Genomic DNA, 12820 nt, shown 5'->3' on the forward strand with positions numbered 1-12820 from the left:
TGAAGCCAGTGCATTGTAAGACCCTAAGCCTATGACTTTTTTGCTTCTTCCTATCTTCCTGTCTTTCATGATAAGTATTTTGGTTTCTGAGTAAATTCAGTGAGGATATGGTAATGAAAAACCTAATTAATCATGAATATAAAAATGTAATTTTTTCCAAAATACAAAGAAAACATGTCAAGTTTATATCTATCTGATGAAAATATTACTTAATATCTACCTAATGAAGTAATAGTCATGCTCTTATATGACTGTTTGACAAATATTCTACAAATATTTATTGAACATTTACTATGTGATAAACCCTATTTAAGGTGCTGGCTTATGCATCAGGGATTAAATGCTTACATTAAAGATGTATGATCAATTTTTATTATTTTGTTAAATATCTTACAAGCACCACTTGTTTACAGTGTGCTAGATACTAGAGGCACACAAGTAAAAACACATTCCCTGCCTTGAAATACTCAAGGTCTAACAAGGTCACATATACAAAAATAGAGATGCTTAATAAGGTGAGGGCCCAAGGTGGAGTTGCAAAGCCTGAGAAAAAGATAGATCAAAGAAAGCTTCCTGAGGAGGTGGCATTCCATTGAGGAGAAAGAGAGAGAGCCCACCAAAGAGGGAAGTAAAAAGGCATGGGCAAAGTTTGGAGTCAGAAAAGAGCATAGTGTGTGCTAATGGGTTATTCACAGCTCCCTGCATCTCTGCTGAGGGGGATTATCTCAAAATCTTTTATTGCAGTAGTTCTCAACTGGAGGTAATTTTGACCCCTGGAAAACATGTGGTAATGTCTGGAGACATTTATAGTTATCCTGACTGGGAAGGTGCTATAGGCATTCAATGGGCAGAGACCAAGGATGCTACTAAACATTCCATAAGGCACAGGACAGCCCTCACAACAAAGAACAAAGAAATGTCGTTACTTACCAAGGTACCTTATTCAGACTGTTCTGATTGACCACACACATGAAGATCTGTAACGACACTTTACCAAATTTTAGGCACTGAGGACAGCTGCTTTTTAGATGGTGCTAAGATGGGAGTATGGTAGAGTGTGAGAAGTCCAGTCATTTTAAATTAGTAGAATTCTTTTATTACTTTTTACAGTGTCATGATTAAGATAGCAGACTCTGGAATTGTTCAGCCTGGGTTGTCTGATTTCTGATCCACTTAATGGAAGGATGATAGAGATCAAGTGGCTTAATTTCTCCAGATCTCATTTTCCTCATCTATAAAATGGAGATGATAATGTTACTTACCTAAGGTTGTGAAGATAAAATGAGTTAATGTATATAAAGTTCTTAACACATTGCTAAGTTCTTATTGAAAATCATGAGGATAAAAATAATGTCACTATTTACTGTGTTTCATATTTACACATAAGTGTTTTATCTGTAGAAATTCTTTCCATCCATACAGCAAATAAGGGAATTATTTGAGAATCCCATTTCTCAGATATGAAAACTAAAGTAGGGTCACCTGAGTGGTTAAGCCTCTGCCTTCCACTCAGGTCATGGTCTCAGGGTCCTGGGATCGAGCCCCACATCAGGCTCTCTGCTCAGTGGGGAGCCTGCTTCCCCCTCTCTCTCTGCCTGCCTCTCTGCCTACTTGTGATCTCTCTGTCAAACAATTAAATAAAATCTTTAAAAAGATGAATATAACATTTTAAAAAAAGAAAGAAAACTAAGGCAAATGAGGCTGACTGATTTTTTTCCAAGGTTACAGAGTTAGTAAGAGGCAAAGTTAAGATAAGTGATACTTTAAAATTTATTTATTTATTTATTTATTTATTTTTTAAGATTTTTTATTTATTCATTTGACAGAGAGAGATCACAAGTAGGCAGAGAGGCAGGCAGAGAGAGAGAGGAGAAAGCAGGTTCCCTGCTGAGCAGAGAACCCGATGCAGGACTCAATCCCAGGACCCTGAGATCATGACCTGAGCCAAAGGCAGTGGCTTAATCCACTGAGCCACCCAGGCGCCCTTAAAATTTATTTTAAAATTTACTATATTGTGGGTGCACCTGGGTGGCTCAGTGGGTTAAAGCCTCTGCTTTCGGCTCAGGTCATGGTCCCAGGGTCCTGGGATCGAGCCCCGCATCTGGCTCTCTGCTCAGTGGGGAGCCTGCTTCCCTTCCTCTCTCTCTGGCTGCCTCTCTGCCTACCTGTGATCTCTCCCTGTCAAATAAATAAAATCTTTAAAAAAAATTTTTTACTATATTGTGTTTTTCTAGACTCATCAAGAGTTCTTTCAGAAAACTGGTTTGAAACTTCACAAATATGATCTCTTTATTTTAGAGTATTTTTTTAAGTGAGTAAATTGTCCTTAGATGTTAGCAGGTAATAGAATTATGAATATATTTCTTTTTTCTTTTTTTTTTTTTTTAAAGATTTTATTTATTTATTTGACAGACAGAGATCACAAGTAGGCAAAGAGGCAGGCAGAGAGAGAGAGAGGGAAGCAGGCTCCCCGCTGAGCAGAGAGCCCGATGTGGGACTCGATCCCAGGACCCTGAGATCATGACCTGAGCCGAAGGCAGCGGCTTAATCCACTGAGCCACCCAGGCGCCCCGAATATATTTCTTTTATCAGAATAAGTTATATTGGAGTAAGAGGTAGGCTTATTCATTAATTCATGCTGCACTTACTGAGCACCTGCTCCATGCACTAGGTAAGAATTGTGTATTCACTTAGGTAAGCAGACAGTGATGATAACACAGGGGGAAGTGTCAGTGGTAGACATCCTCACAAAGAGCGGAAGGGAAGGGTGTCCAAGCTAGAAAAGAGTTTTTAAGAGAGATGACCCCCTAACCCCAAATTAGTCTTAAGGAATATGTAGCATTTACCTTAAATATACTTCAAGTTTATTCTAGTGTACACCACCGCTAGACCTTCATTTGCAAACCAGCTCTTCTTGGAAGGTTTCTTCTTTTCTTGAAGAAATTCTCTACCATGTGTTCATCAATGAGCATCAAGGTGGTATATCAGTCATGTTTTAGTTCATACTGGGGGATGTAGAGATAAAAATGGTAGGTATAGCTATACACAGGCAATAAAGTTTATTTTGCATAACTGGAATGTCATATAAAGTGACATAAAATTAAGTTTTATCAGTTGAACATTTAAATAAATGCACAGGAAGAATTAACATCTAGTAATTATACCATGTGCAATGAACTTATATGGAGCAAAGTAATAATAAATATAGCCTTGATTCCTACCTTCTATGGGGTTAAGTATGGAAGCAGAAATAGGATCTATGTTTATAAAATATTTACATAATTCCAGATCATTTATGTTCTTTCCTTAATATATATTATAGGACCTGAAGTGTGGTATGTTCTCAAACATTACTGAATGAATGAATATATGGGTAAATGGTATAGACTGCATGTGCTCTAAGGATTCAGAGCAGAGACAGAGCACAGACAGATCATTGTGGGCTGGAGCACTAAAGGAAGATCTTAAACTGGTTCTTGAGAAGGACTTGAGTCTGGGTAGGTGAAGAATGGACTTAAAAATGCCTTTGGGATACTCAACGGATAATGAAGAGATTGGCTTTGGTAAAAAATTCCTTTAAACTAAGACAAGATAAAGACATGTAAGTTTGGAGAGTGTCAGATTGTCGGTAAACTCTTCTGTTAAACATAAATTTAAGCAACAGAATGGGTCTTTTTCATATTCCTTGCTCAGGGTCTGACACATAAGATGGATTCAATAAGTATTTGCTGACTACCTGACAGACTGGGTGATTGACTAATGGAAACTTCAAAAGTTAGTTCCAAGAACTTTCCCTTCATGCAATGATATAATGATAAATTCAGCTATAATTGGAGTATAGGATGTCAGATATAATGGTGGAAAATAAAATACAATTAGGAAGCTCTATAGATGATAGGAGACTGAGAGGGAAATGGACAAGCAGTTTTGGCTGGGAATGGAAAGGAATAATGTTTTTTAATAATGCTTTTAGTACTCAGAAGAAAGATAGCCAAGAGTTAGGTTTCTCTTCTTTGACTCTGTCTTGGATCAGGTTCCCTAGAAGCAGAGCCTGAGATGGGGTTTTTGTATGAGGGAAGTAAGACTTCCCCTTAGTGAGGGAAGCAACAGAACAGAGGAAGAGTTTGGACCATGTGTTCAGCTGAAGTCTAGCCTCAATTTGGAGTGGGAAGCATACCACAGAGTTGCCCCTCCTTAAGGCCAGGGGACTGACCATTATGTCCCCCAGTCAGTCAGTCAGTCATTAGCTGTGGGCTGGACCCCTAGATAAGAAGTAAGGGACCATCACCTCACAGGAATTTTTTTGCTAAGTGGCTGCTTCCTTTTAGCCAAGGGCAGTTCTCAAGAGAAGGATGCAGTTGTACAGTATTAAGAGGCTGTGACTCACAGCACCTAGAGTTTGGGTGCACTTGCCTGATAAAAAGAATTTGGTGGGGGAGACTACCAGTGTCATTGCCCTGCTGAGAACCTTCTAGTAGCTTCCCTTTACATCCACAGTAAAATCTAAACCTTTTATCCTGATCTATACAATCTGGCCTCCTTCTACTTCTGTGGCTTGTACATTCTTTCTCTATCAAACTTTGTTTTTCTTTCTCAAACATGCCAAGCTCATTCTCGTGTCATTCTGCCTGGAATGCTCTTTCCCCCCCAGATTTTCATGACTAACTTCTCATTGTACAAGCCTCTCTCTCTACTCAGATGTCACCTCTTCAGAGAGACCTTCCACTGTCTGTCTTTCCTAAGGAAAGGGGCTGTAATCTGCACAAGTTATTTTGTCCTGTTCACAACTATCACCCTGGTGCATTGATGGATGGACACCCAAAAAATGTCATTGAATGACTAAGCAATGGTTGGAGAGAAATTAGGAGGTAAGGGTTCAAGATCTCCCTGAGATAATGGACAACTGTGAAAGAAGTAGAAACACTGATAAAAATAAGAAATGTGAAGAGTATGTACAATTTGTGTGGAAAGATGTGAAATTTTGTTTGAGATAACAGCATAAAATATATGGTAGAGTCAAATAGTGTAGGGGCGGCTGGCTGGCTCAGTCAGTGGAACATGAAACTCCTAATCTCTGGGTTGTGAGTTTGAGCCCCACATAGGGTGTAGAGATTACTTAAATTAAAATCTTTTTTCTTTTTAAAGGTGTACAGTTTCTAGAACTAAATTCATATCCTAGTTCAACCACCTTCCAAGAACTTGCTCAAGTTATTTAAGTTCTCTGTGCCTCAGTTTCTTCACCTGTAAATGAAGATAATGATATTTTCTTCCTCATAAACTTATTAAGAGGACTTCATGAATTAATATCTATAAATCAGTAAAACAGTGTCCAGCTAATAGCATTATTTTAGTGGAATTTAAGGAGTCTATATAGAGAAGAGATAAACCAGGCTGGGACTCAGGTAAGATGAATGATGAACTTACAGGACAAAAATTTAAGGAGAAGCTTACTGAGGGGTTGTGACCCTTCACTTGTCTCACCCTAATCCTGATCTTGGTCTCAGTCAGCAAAGGGGAAAACCCTTTATTGGTAAGATTCTTTAAATCTGGGCACCTGTAACATCTTTATTTCTTTAAGATTTTATTTTTAAGTAATCTCTACACCCAACATGGGGCTCAGACTCACAACGCTGAGATCAAGAGTCTCATGCTCTACTGACTGATCAGCCAGGTGCCCCAGTGTGGGAGTGGTTTCTTGGTCTTGCCAGTCTCGGGGTTGTCTCACTGTCATCTGGTTGCTTTGCCATCTTTTCCGTTACTTACATAATCAGTTCCTGTAGTCAGTCCCCGCTGCTCAAATCCAGTAGTGGATTCGGTTTCTCTGGTTGAGCCCTGACTGACATAACAATATATAATATACTCTAATCCTTCACAATAAGCATAGAATTTCTGAGATGTGGGGGAAGAAGCCAATATTCATGGAGTACCTTCAAGGCTTTAGGTACTTTAACATATAAAATATTTAATCTTCATCAGGTAGTGGAGTGGTGCCCACTGGATACTTTATAGGAGAGAAAGCAGGTTTGAGATTCATCCACATTATAGCACATATCAATACTTTACTCTTTTCCTTGCTGAATAATATTCCATGTTATGTATATACTACATTTTGTTTATCCATCCATCCACTGGTGGATATTTGGCTTACACCTTTTGGCTATTGTGAATAGTGCTGCTCTGATCATGCATGTATATGTATTTATTTAAGTGCCTGTTTTCTGTTCTTTTGGGGATGTATGAACTCATTAATGTCTAGCTTATTTTCTAATTCTAATTCCTGTGAATTTTAGATTACAAAATGACAAAATACAGTAATTTCTGTAAAAATATGTTTCTCTTCCCAAAGACTTACTCATATCTATAATCTAGTTTTAGTTTGTTCTGCAAATTTTGCTCTTATTTCTACCTACTGTATAGGAATGTGTGCATGTATATATGTATAATTATGTATGTACACAAGAGAGAAAGAGAAGGACAGCGTTTTTGTTTTTTTAACATTTAATGTAGCCATTCTGGGACTCAAAGTCCCCAGAACTATTTGCTTGTGTTTCATATTGATCAAAGAGGCCATGCATCTTTCAAGGTAAGTGCTAATAAAGAAGGATTATTTAGAAATTTGGGCAAACAAATGTAGCTATTTTCAATTGTATGCAAATAAATTTTATTTCACTCATTAGGACAAATGTAGAGCAGATGAGGGAGGGATCATTGTAATTGTAAAATCACATAAATTACATAACTTATGTGAAAAGAAAATATAATCTAAAATAAATCAAATGCACAAATAAAAAAATAACTCAGGTGTAAATTTTTTATTTATGAAATGGAACCCTTTGAACGGAGAAGAATGCTGATAGCAACCTTTCTATGCAATATACTACACTTCTGTTCTTACCTCTTACATTTTCAAAGTCATACATTGTAATTTAGTTTCACTCCCATTAATATGAGTGGGAGTTTTGAAACTTAAATTCCTGCACACATCTTTGAAAATGTATAGGTCAAAGTAAACTGTTAATGCAGAGCTGGTTTTCACTTTTAGTGAAATATTTAGCTTCTCTCACCAAAGATGTCCTAGAAGGCACTTTCATTCTAGTCATAGGAGAAGAATTATGTATAAGGTTACTCTTTGGAGGTCATCATCTTTAAAACAACATGGATAATAAATCATATTAAAGAGGGGAAAAAAAGCATTTTCCCAACCCTAAAGAACACAAAAGTTCAAGACCCATATTGTTTTATAGTAGGTAAAGGACCTTGGACTCTTTCAGTAGACCCTTTCAGCCCAGCGTATTGGATCAGTGATAGAGGCATGCTAAGGTGAATTTTAATTAGGACTAAATTGTGATATTACTCTTTCATACCCTGAACATCTGTTCCCTTCAGAAATGATGATTTATGCAGGCTATCAGAGCAGACAGCTTGCTACAGCTTATGTCACGGTTAGTGGGAAGCTGGTGGTAGCATTTCAGAAAACCAGCATCTCAGTGGAGACTGGCCAGTGTATATGATATAGGTAAAGAGGGGGAGGGGAAGTATGATGTGTCCATTTCTAGTTTTGAAGCCAAATATTCACTTGACTTAAAAAAAATTCTCTTCTAGACCATCTGTTGTTAATGAAGAAAGTAACTTGGACAATGAATGGACTGATGCTTCCTACTGATGTTAAGAGACAGAAAACCAAACCTGTTCTTTCTCTTAGAATGAAGGGACTTACGGAGACGACCTCAGTCCGAATTCTGTTCTTTAAGAATGGTATGGGGCAAGATGGGCATGAGATTACAGTGGGAAAGGAAACAATAAAAAAGGTAATGTTGTATGAAATACTAAAATTTAAATTAAATTTCAAAATTTTCATGGATTTTGAAATGTGTTGGTTTCTTTCTTTTAGATATCAGTGTCAACTAACAAACTGAAATATTAAGAAAGTATTATAAAGAATGCAAAACTTCAGCTGTTTAGAAGGATGCTTACTGTAGAAACAACGTAAATCACCTTAAAAAGTTAACAAGATTTCTTTGGCTAACATACAGTTGGCCATTTACCTTGTTAGAAGTTATGCTAACACTTAGAGAACATTCTAGTTGGTTATAATATTTTGTAAAATATTTAGATTGAAGCCAATCTAATCTAGCTTCAAATCTAAAATTTTCTCCTTTTCATTAAAATTATAAGTCTTAGGGGCACATGGATGACTTAGTCAGTTAAGCCTTTGCTTTAGGCTTAGGTCATGATCTCAGGGTCCTGGGACTGGCTCCCTGCTCAGTGGGGAACTTCTTCCTCTCTTTCTGGCCCTCCTTACCATTTATATACTCGTTCTCTCTCAAGTGAATAAAATCTTAAAATAATAATAATAATAATAATAATAATACCTGGAAGAACCCTTGCTTCTGGAATGAGTAAGTAAAGTGGAAAATAACTAGGATTCCTTTTAAAAGTATCCATATGCATTTTTTAAAAAAGATTTTTATTTATCTGACAGAGAGAGAGATCACAAGTGGGCAGAGAGGCAGGCAGAGTGGGGAAAGCAGACTCCCTGCTGAGCAGAGAGCCCATGCAGGACTTGATCCCAGGACCCTGAGATCATGACCTGAGCCGAAGGCAGAGGCACAACCCACCGAGCCACCCAGGCGCCCAGGCACCCCTCCACATGCATTTTTATTTTATTTTATTTTTTTAAAAGATTTTATTTATTTATTTGACAGAGAGAGAGATTACAAGTAGGCAGAGCAGCAGGCAGGGAGAGAAGGGGAAGCAGGCTCCCTGCTGAGCAGAGAGCCCCATGTGGGACTCAATCCCAAACCCTGAGACCATGACCTGAGCCAAAGGCAGAGGCTTAACCCACTGAGCCACCCAGGTGCCACCACATGCATTTTTAAAAGCAAATCTAGATGGGTCTAAGAAAAATCATGTAACAATCAAGCAAACTTTAAGAAACAAATTTTGTCATATAAATGCATGTTTTTTAGAGGGGTATGTGTATTTCCCAGATCATCTTTGATCTGACAAAAATATGGAGGAACTAATAGGAGTTTGAAGAAAAAACTTTTTTTTTTTTTTTTTTTTTTTTTACAAAGCAGGCTAATAATACCAACTAAAATTTATTAAATATATATTAGACAGTGAAACATAACCAAACTGTCCAGGTTTTAATCCTGGCTTTGTCATTGAATCTATGAGACTTTGGACACTTTACCTTCTCCGAGCCTCCATTTCTTTCTTTTTTCTTTTTTAAAGATTTTATTTATTTATTTGACTGAGGTCACAAGTAGGCAGAGAGGCAGGCAGAGACAAAGAGGGAGAAGCAGGCTCCCTGCTGAGCAGAGAGCCCCGATGCGGGCAGATCCCAGGACCCAGGGATCATAACCTGAGCCGAAGGCAGCTGGTTAACCAACTGAGCCACCCAGGCGCCCCATCAAGCCTCCATTTCTTCATCTAAAAAATGCGGATAATAATAGTGCCTATCTCACAGAAATGATAGGAAAATTCAGTATGGTTTTATGCATGGAGTGACAGCACCCAGAAAGTTCCCAATAAATATATACCATTCTTATCTTTAGAACTAATAAATACACATCTAATAGAAATTATTTCTTTTACTAAAGGGACAGATTTGTTATGAAATCAATAGGTATAAATCATTTTGTTATGCCAGAGTATTTTCAAAATGACTGTTGCTTTAAACGGGTGAATGGTTGACTAGATACTGGGAATTGTTCTTATTGAAATATCTATTTCTTCCTCTTCTTATTTTTGTGGTTACTTTATAACCACAACTGGGTAAGTGTTTACTGAAAATCTAAGAAACCAGGTTTTATTTCCATCTTAAGATTTGGATTATGAGTAAAACAAGGGATATTACACACCAGAGTAAATTGTTAAGGCAAGTTGTAACATCTTCCCTGGAGATTTGAAAACTAGTGAAAAGGGACACATTTCTTGGATTGTTAAAATGCAGTCATTCTTGGAGATAGAACCTAGATTATATAACCTCTTGAGTTCACTTCAGTTCAATCTTTGTAATTCTATGCCTTGGTGGTAAAATGGGGGTAATAGTCACTCTTAAAGATTACATGTTCTTAGATGAAAGGTTGAGTATAAGTAAAAATGTCACTGCTATTTTACTCTTTGACTCCAGAGAGATATTTATTTAAAAGTGGATGATCAAGCAATTCTTTAGCTTATTTTTTTTCTCCTGTTACAATTTGTAAAATTTAAAGACTTTTCACAATTTATAAAACTTAAGACAAGATTCAGTAATATACATATTTGTACAGTTTTGATTAAATATCATTTTTATTATAGCATAGGGAATACAGTCAATAATAATGTTATAACTTTGGGTGATGACAGATGGAAACTATACTTATCATGGCGAGCACTGCGTAATGTATAGAACTGTCAAATCACTATGTTGTACACATGAAAATATATAACATTGTATGTCCACTATACCTCAAATAAAAAATACTTAATAAAGAAATACCATTTATACAATCTAGGTAAAGATTAGGAAGCAACAGAATCCTGGCTCTGATTATCAATAGAATTTTTTGAAGAGAAAAAATAAGTCTACCTAATTATTTTGTAGATAAAATTTACATTTTGAAAGTTTATTGATAATCACAAGATAATGCCATATTTATAGATTAACTACCGAGTCAGTAATAGGAATAAAAAAGTGGCATTGTCATAGGAGAAACACAAATAATTTTCTCTTTTATGATAACATATTAGGAATGTCAGGGATTAGAAGCTATTTTTAGATTATTATGAAGTAAAAAAAAACTGGAATAGGCTGTAAAAGATTCTAATATGGTGAAGGCTATTGCAGTGGGACAAAGAGAAAATTATTGAAGATGGTGGTAAAGTAAGTTAGTTAAGGCGTAAAAGTCTTCTCTGAGCTCAGATGGAGCCATAGGAAAATGACTGTATTTTAATCTTAAGTGCCAAATCAGAAGGAAATCCATTTACTTATTTAAAAAGGTTAAGTAATTAAGAAGTTTGACATGAGGGCAAAAGTGATATATTTCTTCACGAAACTTGGGATATCCCAACTATGGCCCATCTCTTTGAAACTTGAATTAGATGGTTTTAGAATTACTGCGTATGGTTTAATAATAACACAGCACCTGCTACTGTGAGGAATAGGCTAAACATATGTATCCAGGGGTTGAAAAAGATATTAAGGTGGTGCCGGGGTGGCTCAGTCATTAAGCATATGCCTTTGTGTCAGGCCATGATCCCAGTGTCCTGGATCCAGTGCCGCATCAAGCCCCACATCAAGCCCTGCATGGAGCCCTGCATTGGTCTCCCTGCTCCACGGGAGACCCGCTTGTCTCTCTTCCACACCCTCGGCTTATGTTCCCTCTCTCTCTGTGTGTGTCTCTCTCTCTATCAAATAAATAAATAAATAAATAATCTTAAGGAAGAAAAGGGTATTAAGAATAATTTGGGGGCACAAGATACAAAGTTAATGGAAAATGAAAAATATCTGCTCCAGACACATAACTTTTTTTTTTTTTAAGATTTTATTTATTTATTTGACAGAGATCACAAGTAGACAGAGAGGCAGGCAGAGAGAGTGAGAGGGAAGCAGGCTCCCCGCCGAGCAGAGAGCCCGACGCGGGACTCGATCCCAGGACCCTGAGATCACAACCCGAGCCGAAGGCAGCGTCCCAAACCACTGAGCCACCCAGGCGCCCCCAGACACATAACTTTTTAAGGCTAGCATTGTGGTGGATAAGTTTTATTTTCCATCAGTTATCTCTTAGAGTCATTGTCAAAGAAGTGGCATTAACTGTATCGATTTTTTTATTACCTAGAATATCATCTTTTTTTATGAGAAATCTTTATTTTTTTTCTCAGCACTTAATAGTTATGTTTTATTTATTTGTGTTTATTTTTGCATGGTTTTGTATGTGCTATCATAAATGGCATGAGATTACAATGGTGAAGAAGATGATGCAAAAGATAATGAATGAATGAAACAATGAAAAAGTACCCTGTCCCCTTGGTCCAGTTTGAATTGATTGTTCTCTTTAACCTATATTCTGGGATTTCCCTTGACTATCAGCCTGGGGATTATCTTTTCCTCTCTTTTCTGTTGGATTCCTCTCTCCTACTTCTCTAATGCTCCCCTGTCTTCCTTTAGTCTATTAGACACATATTCTTGTTGCTTTCTAAGAAAAAGGACATGGGAGATAAGTTTTTGAGATCTTGGGAAATCATTCTTTCCTACAAATATTGAAGGTATTGCTCCATTGCTTCTTGTTTCCAGTGTTGTGACTGAGAAGTCTGATACCATACTGATTTCTCATCCTTTGTGGGTGACCTGCTTTTAATTTTTCCCCTCCAAAAACATTTAGAATTATTTCTTTGTTCCCAGGGTTCAAAGGTTTTTCCAAGATGTGCTAGATACTCAACATGTCTCTTCAGTCTTCAGTCTCCCCCTTCTCTTTTGAGAAATTTTGTTGAATTATTTCTTTCACAATATCTTTTTTCTTTTCTTCTTCTGTTCTGATTTTATGGAACTCCTATTTTTATATGTTGGATCTTCTTAACTGAACTTCTAGTTTTCTTACCTGAGTGATTTCCTTATCTTTAGCTTCTAACTCAATGGATATTTTTGTTTCTGCTTCTTTCACTATCTATTTTCTAAGTATTTGGGTTTTTTTGTTTTGTTTTGTTTTCTGTCTTTCATGTTTCAGAGTTTTCTTAAAGATGGATTAATCTTCCATTAGTGTTTAAAAGTGAAGAGCTCAACACCAATTGAAAAGCTCTTGAGCATAAGAATGTCTTACTGAGAGCGTCTGGGTGG

At 36.9% G+C, this 12820-nt stretch overlaps 1 protein-coding gene across 1 annotated transcript in view; it reads left to right on the forward strand.

The window, feature by feature from the left end:
* The window catches only part of DCDC1 (doublecortin domain containing 1), a 423366-nt gene that overhangs the window by 52213 nt on the left and 358333 nt on the right, over positions 1–12820 (forward strand). Inside the window, exon 8 of the mRNA XM_046015856.1 lies at positions 7603–7808. Coding sequence (XP_045871812.1) covers positions 7603–7808 — 206 coding nt within the window. The remainder of the gene's footprint in view (positions 1–7602; positions 7809–12820) is intronic.

The sequence above is a fragment of the Meles meles genome, chromosome 8 (assembly GCF_922984935.1).
Source record: "Meles meles chromosome 8, mMelMel3.1 paternal haplotype, whole genome shotgun sequence".
Lineage (NCBI taxonomy): Eukaryota > Metazoa > Chordata > Mammalia > Carnivora > Mustelidae > Meles > Meles meles.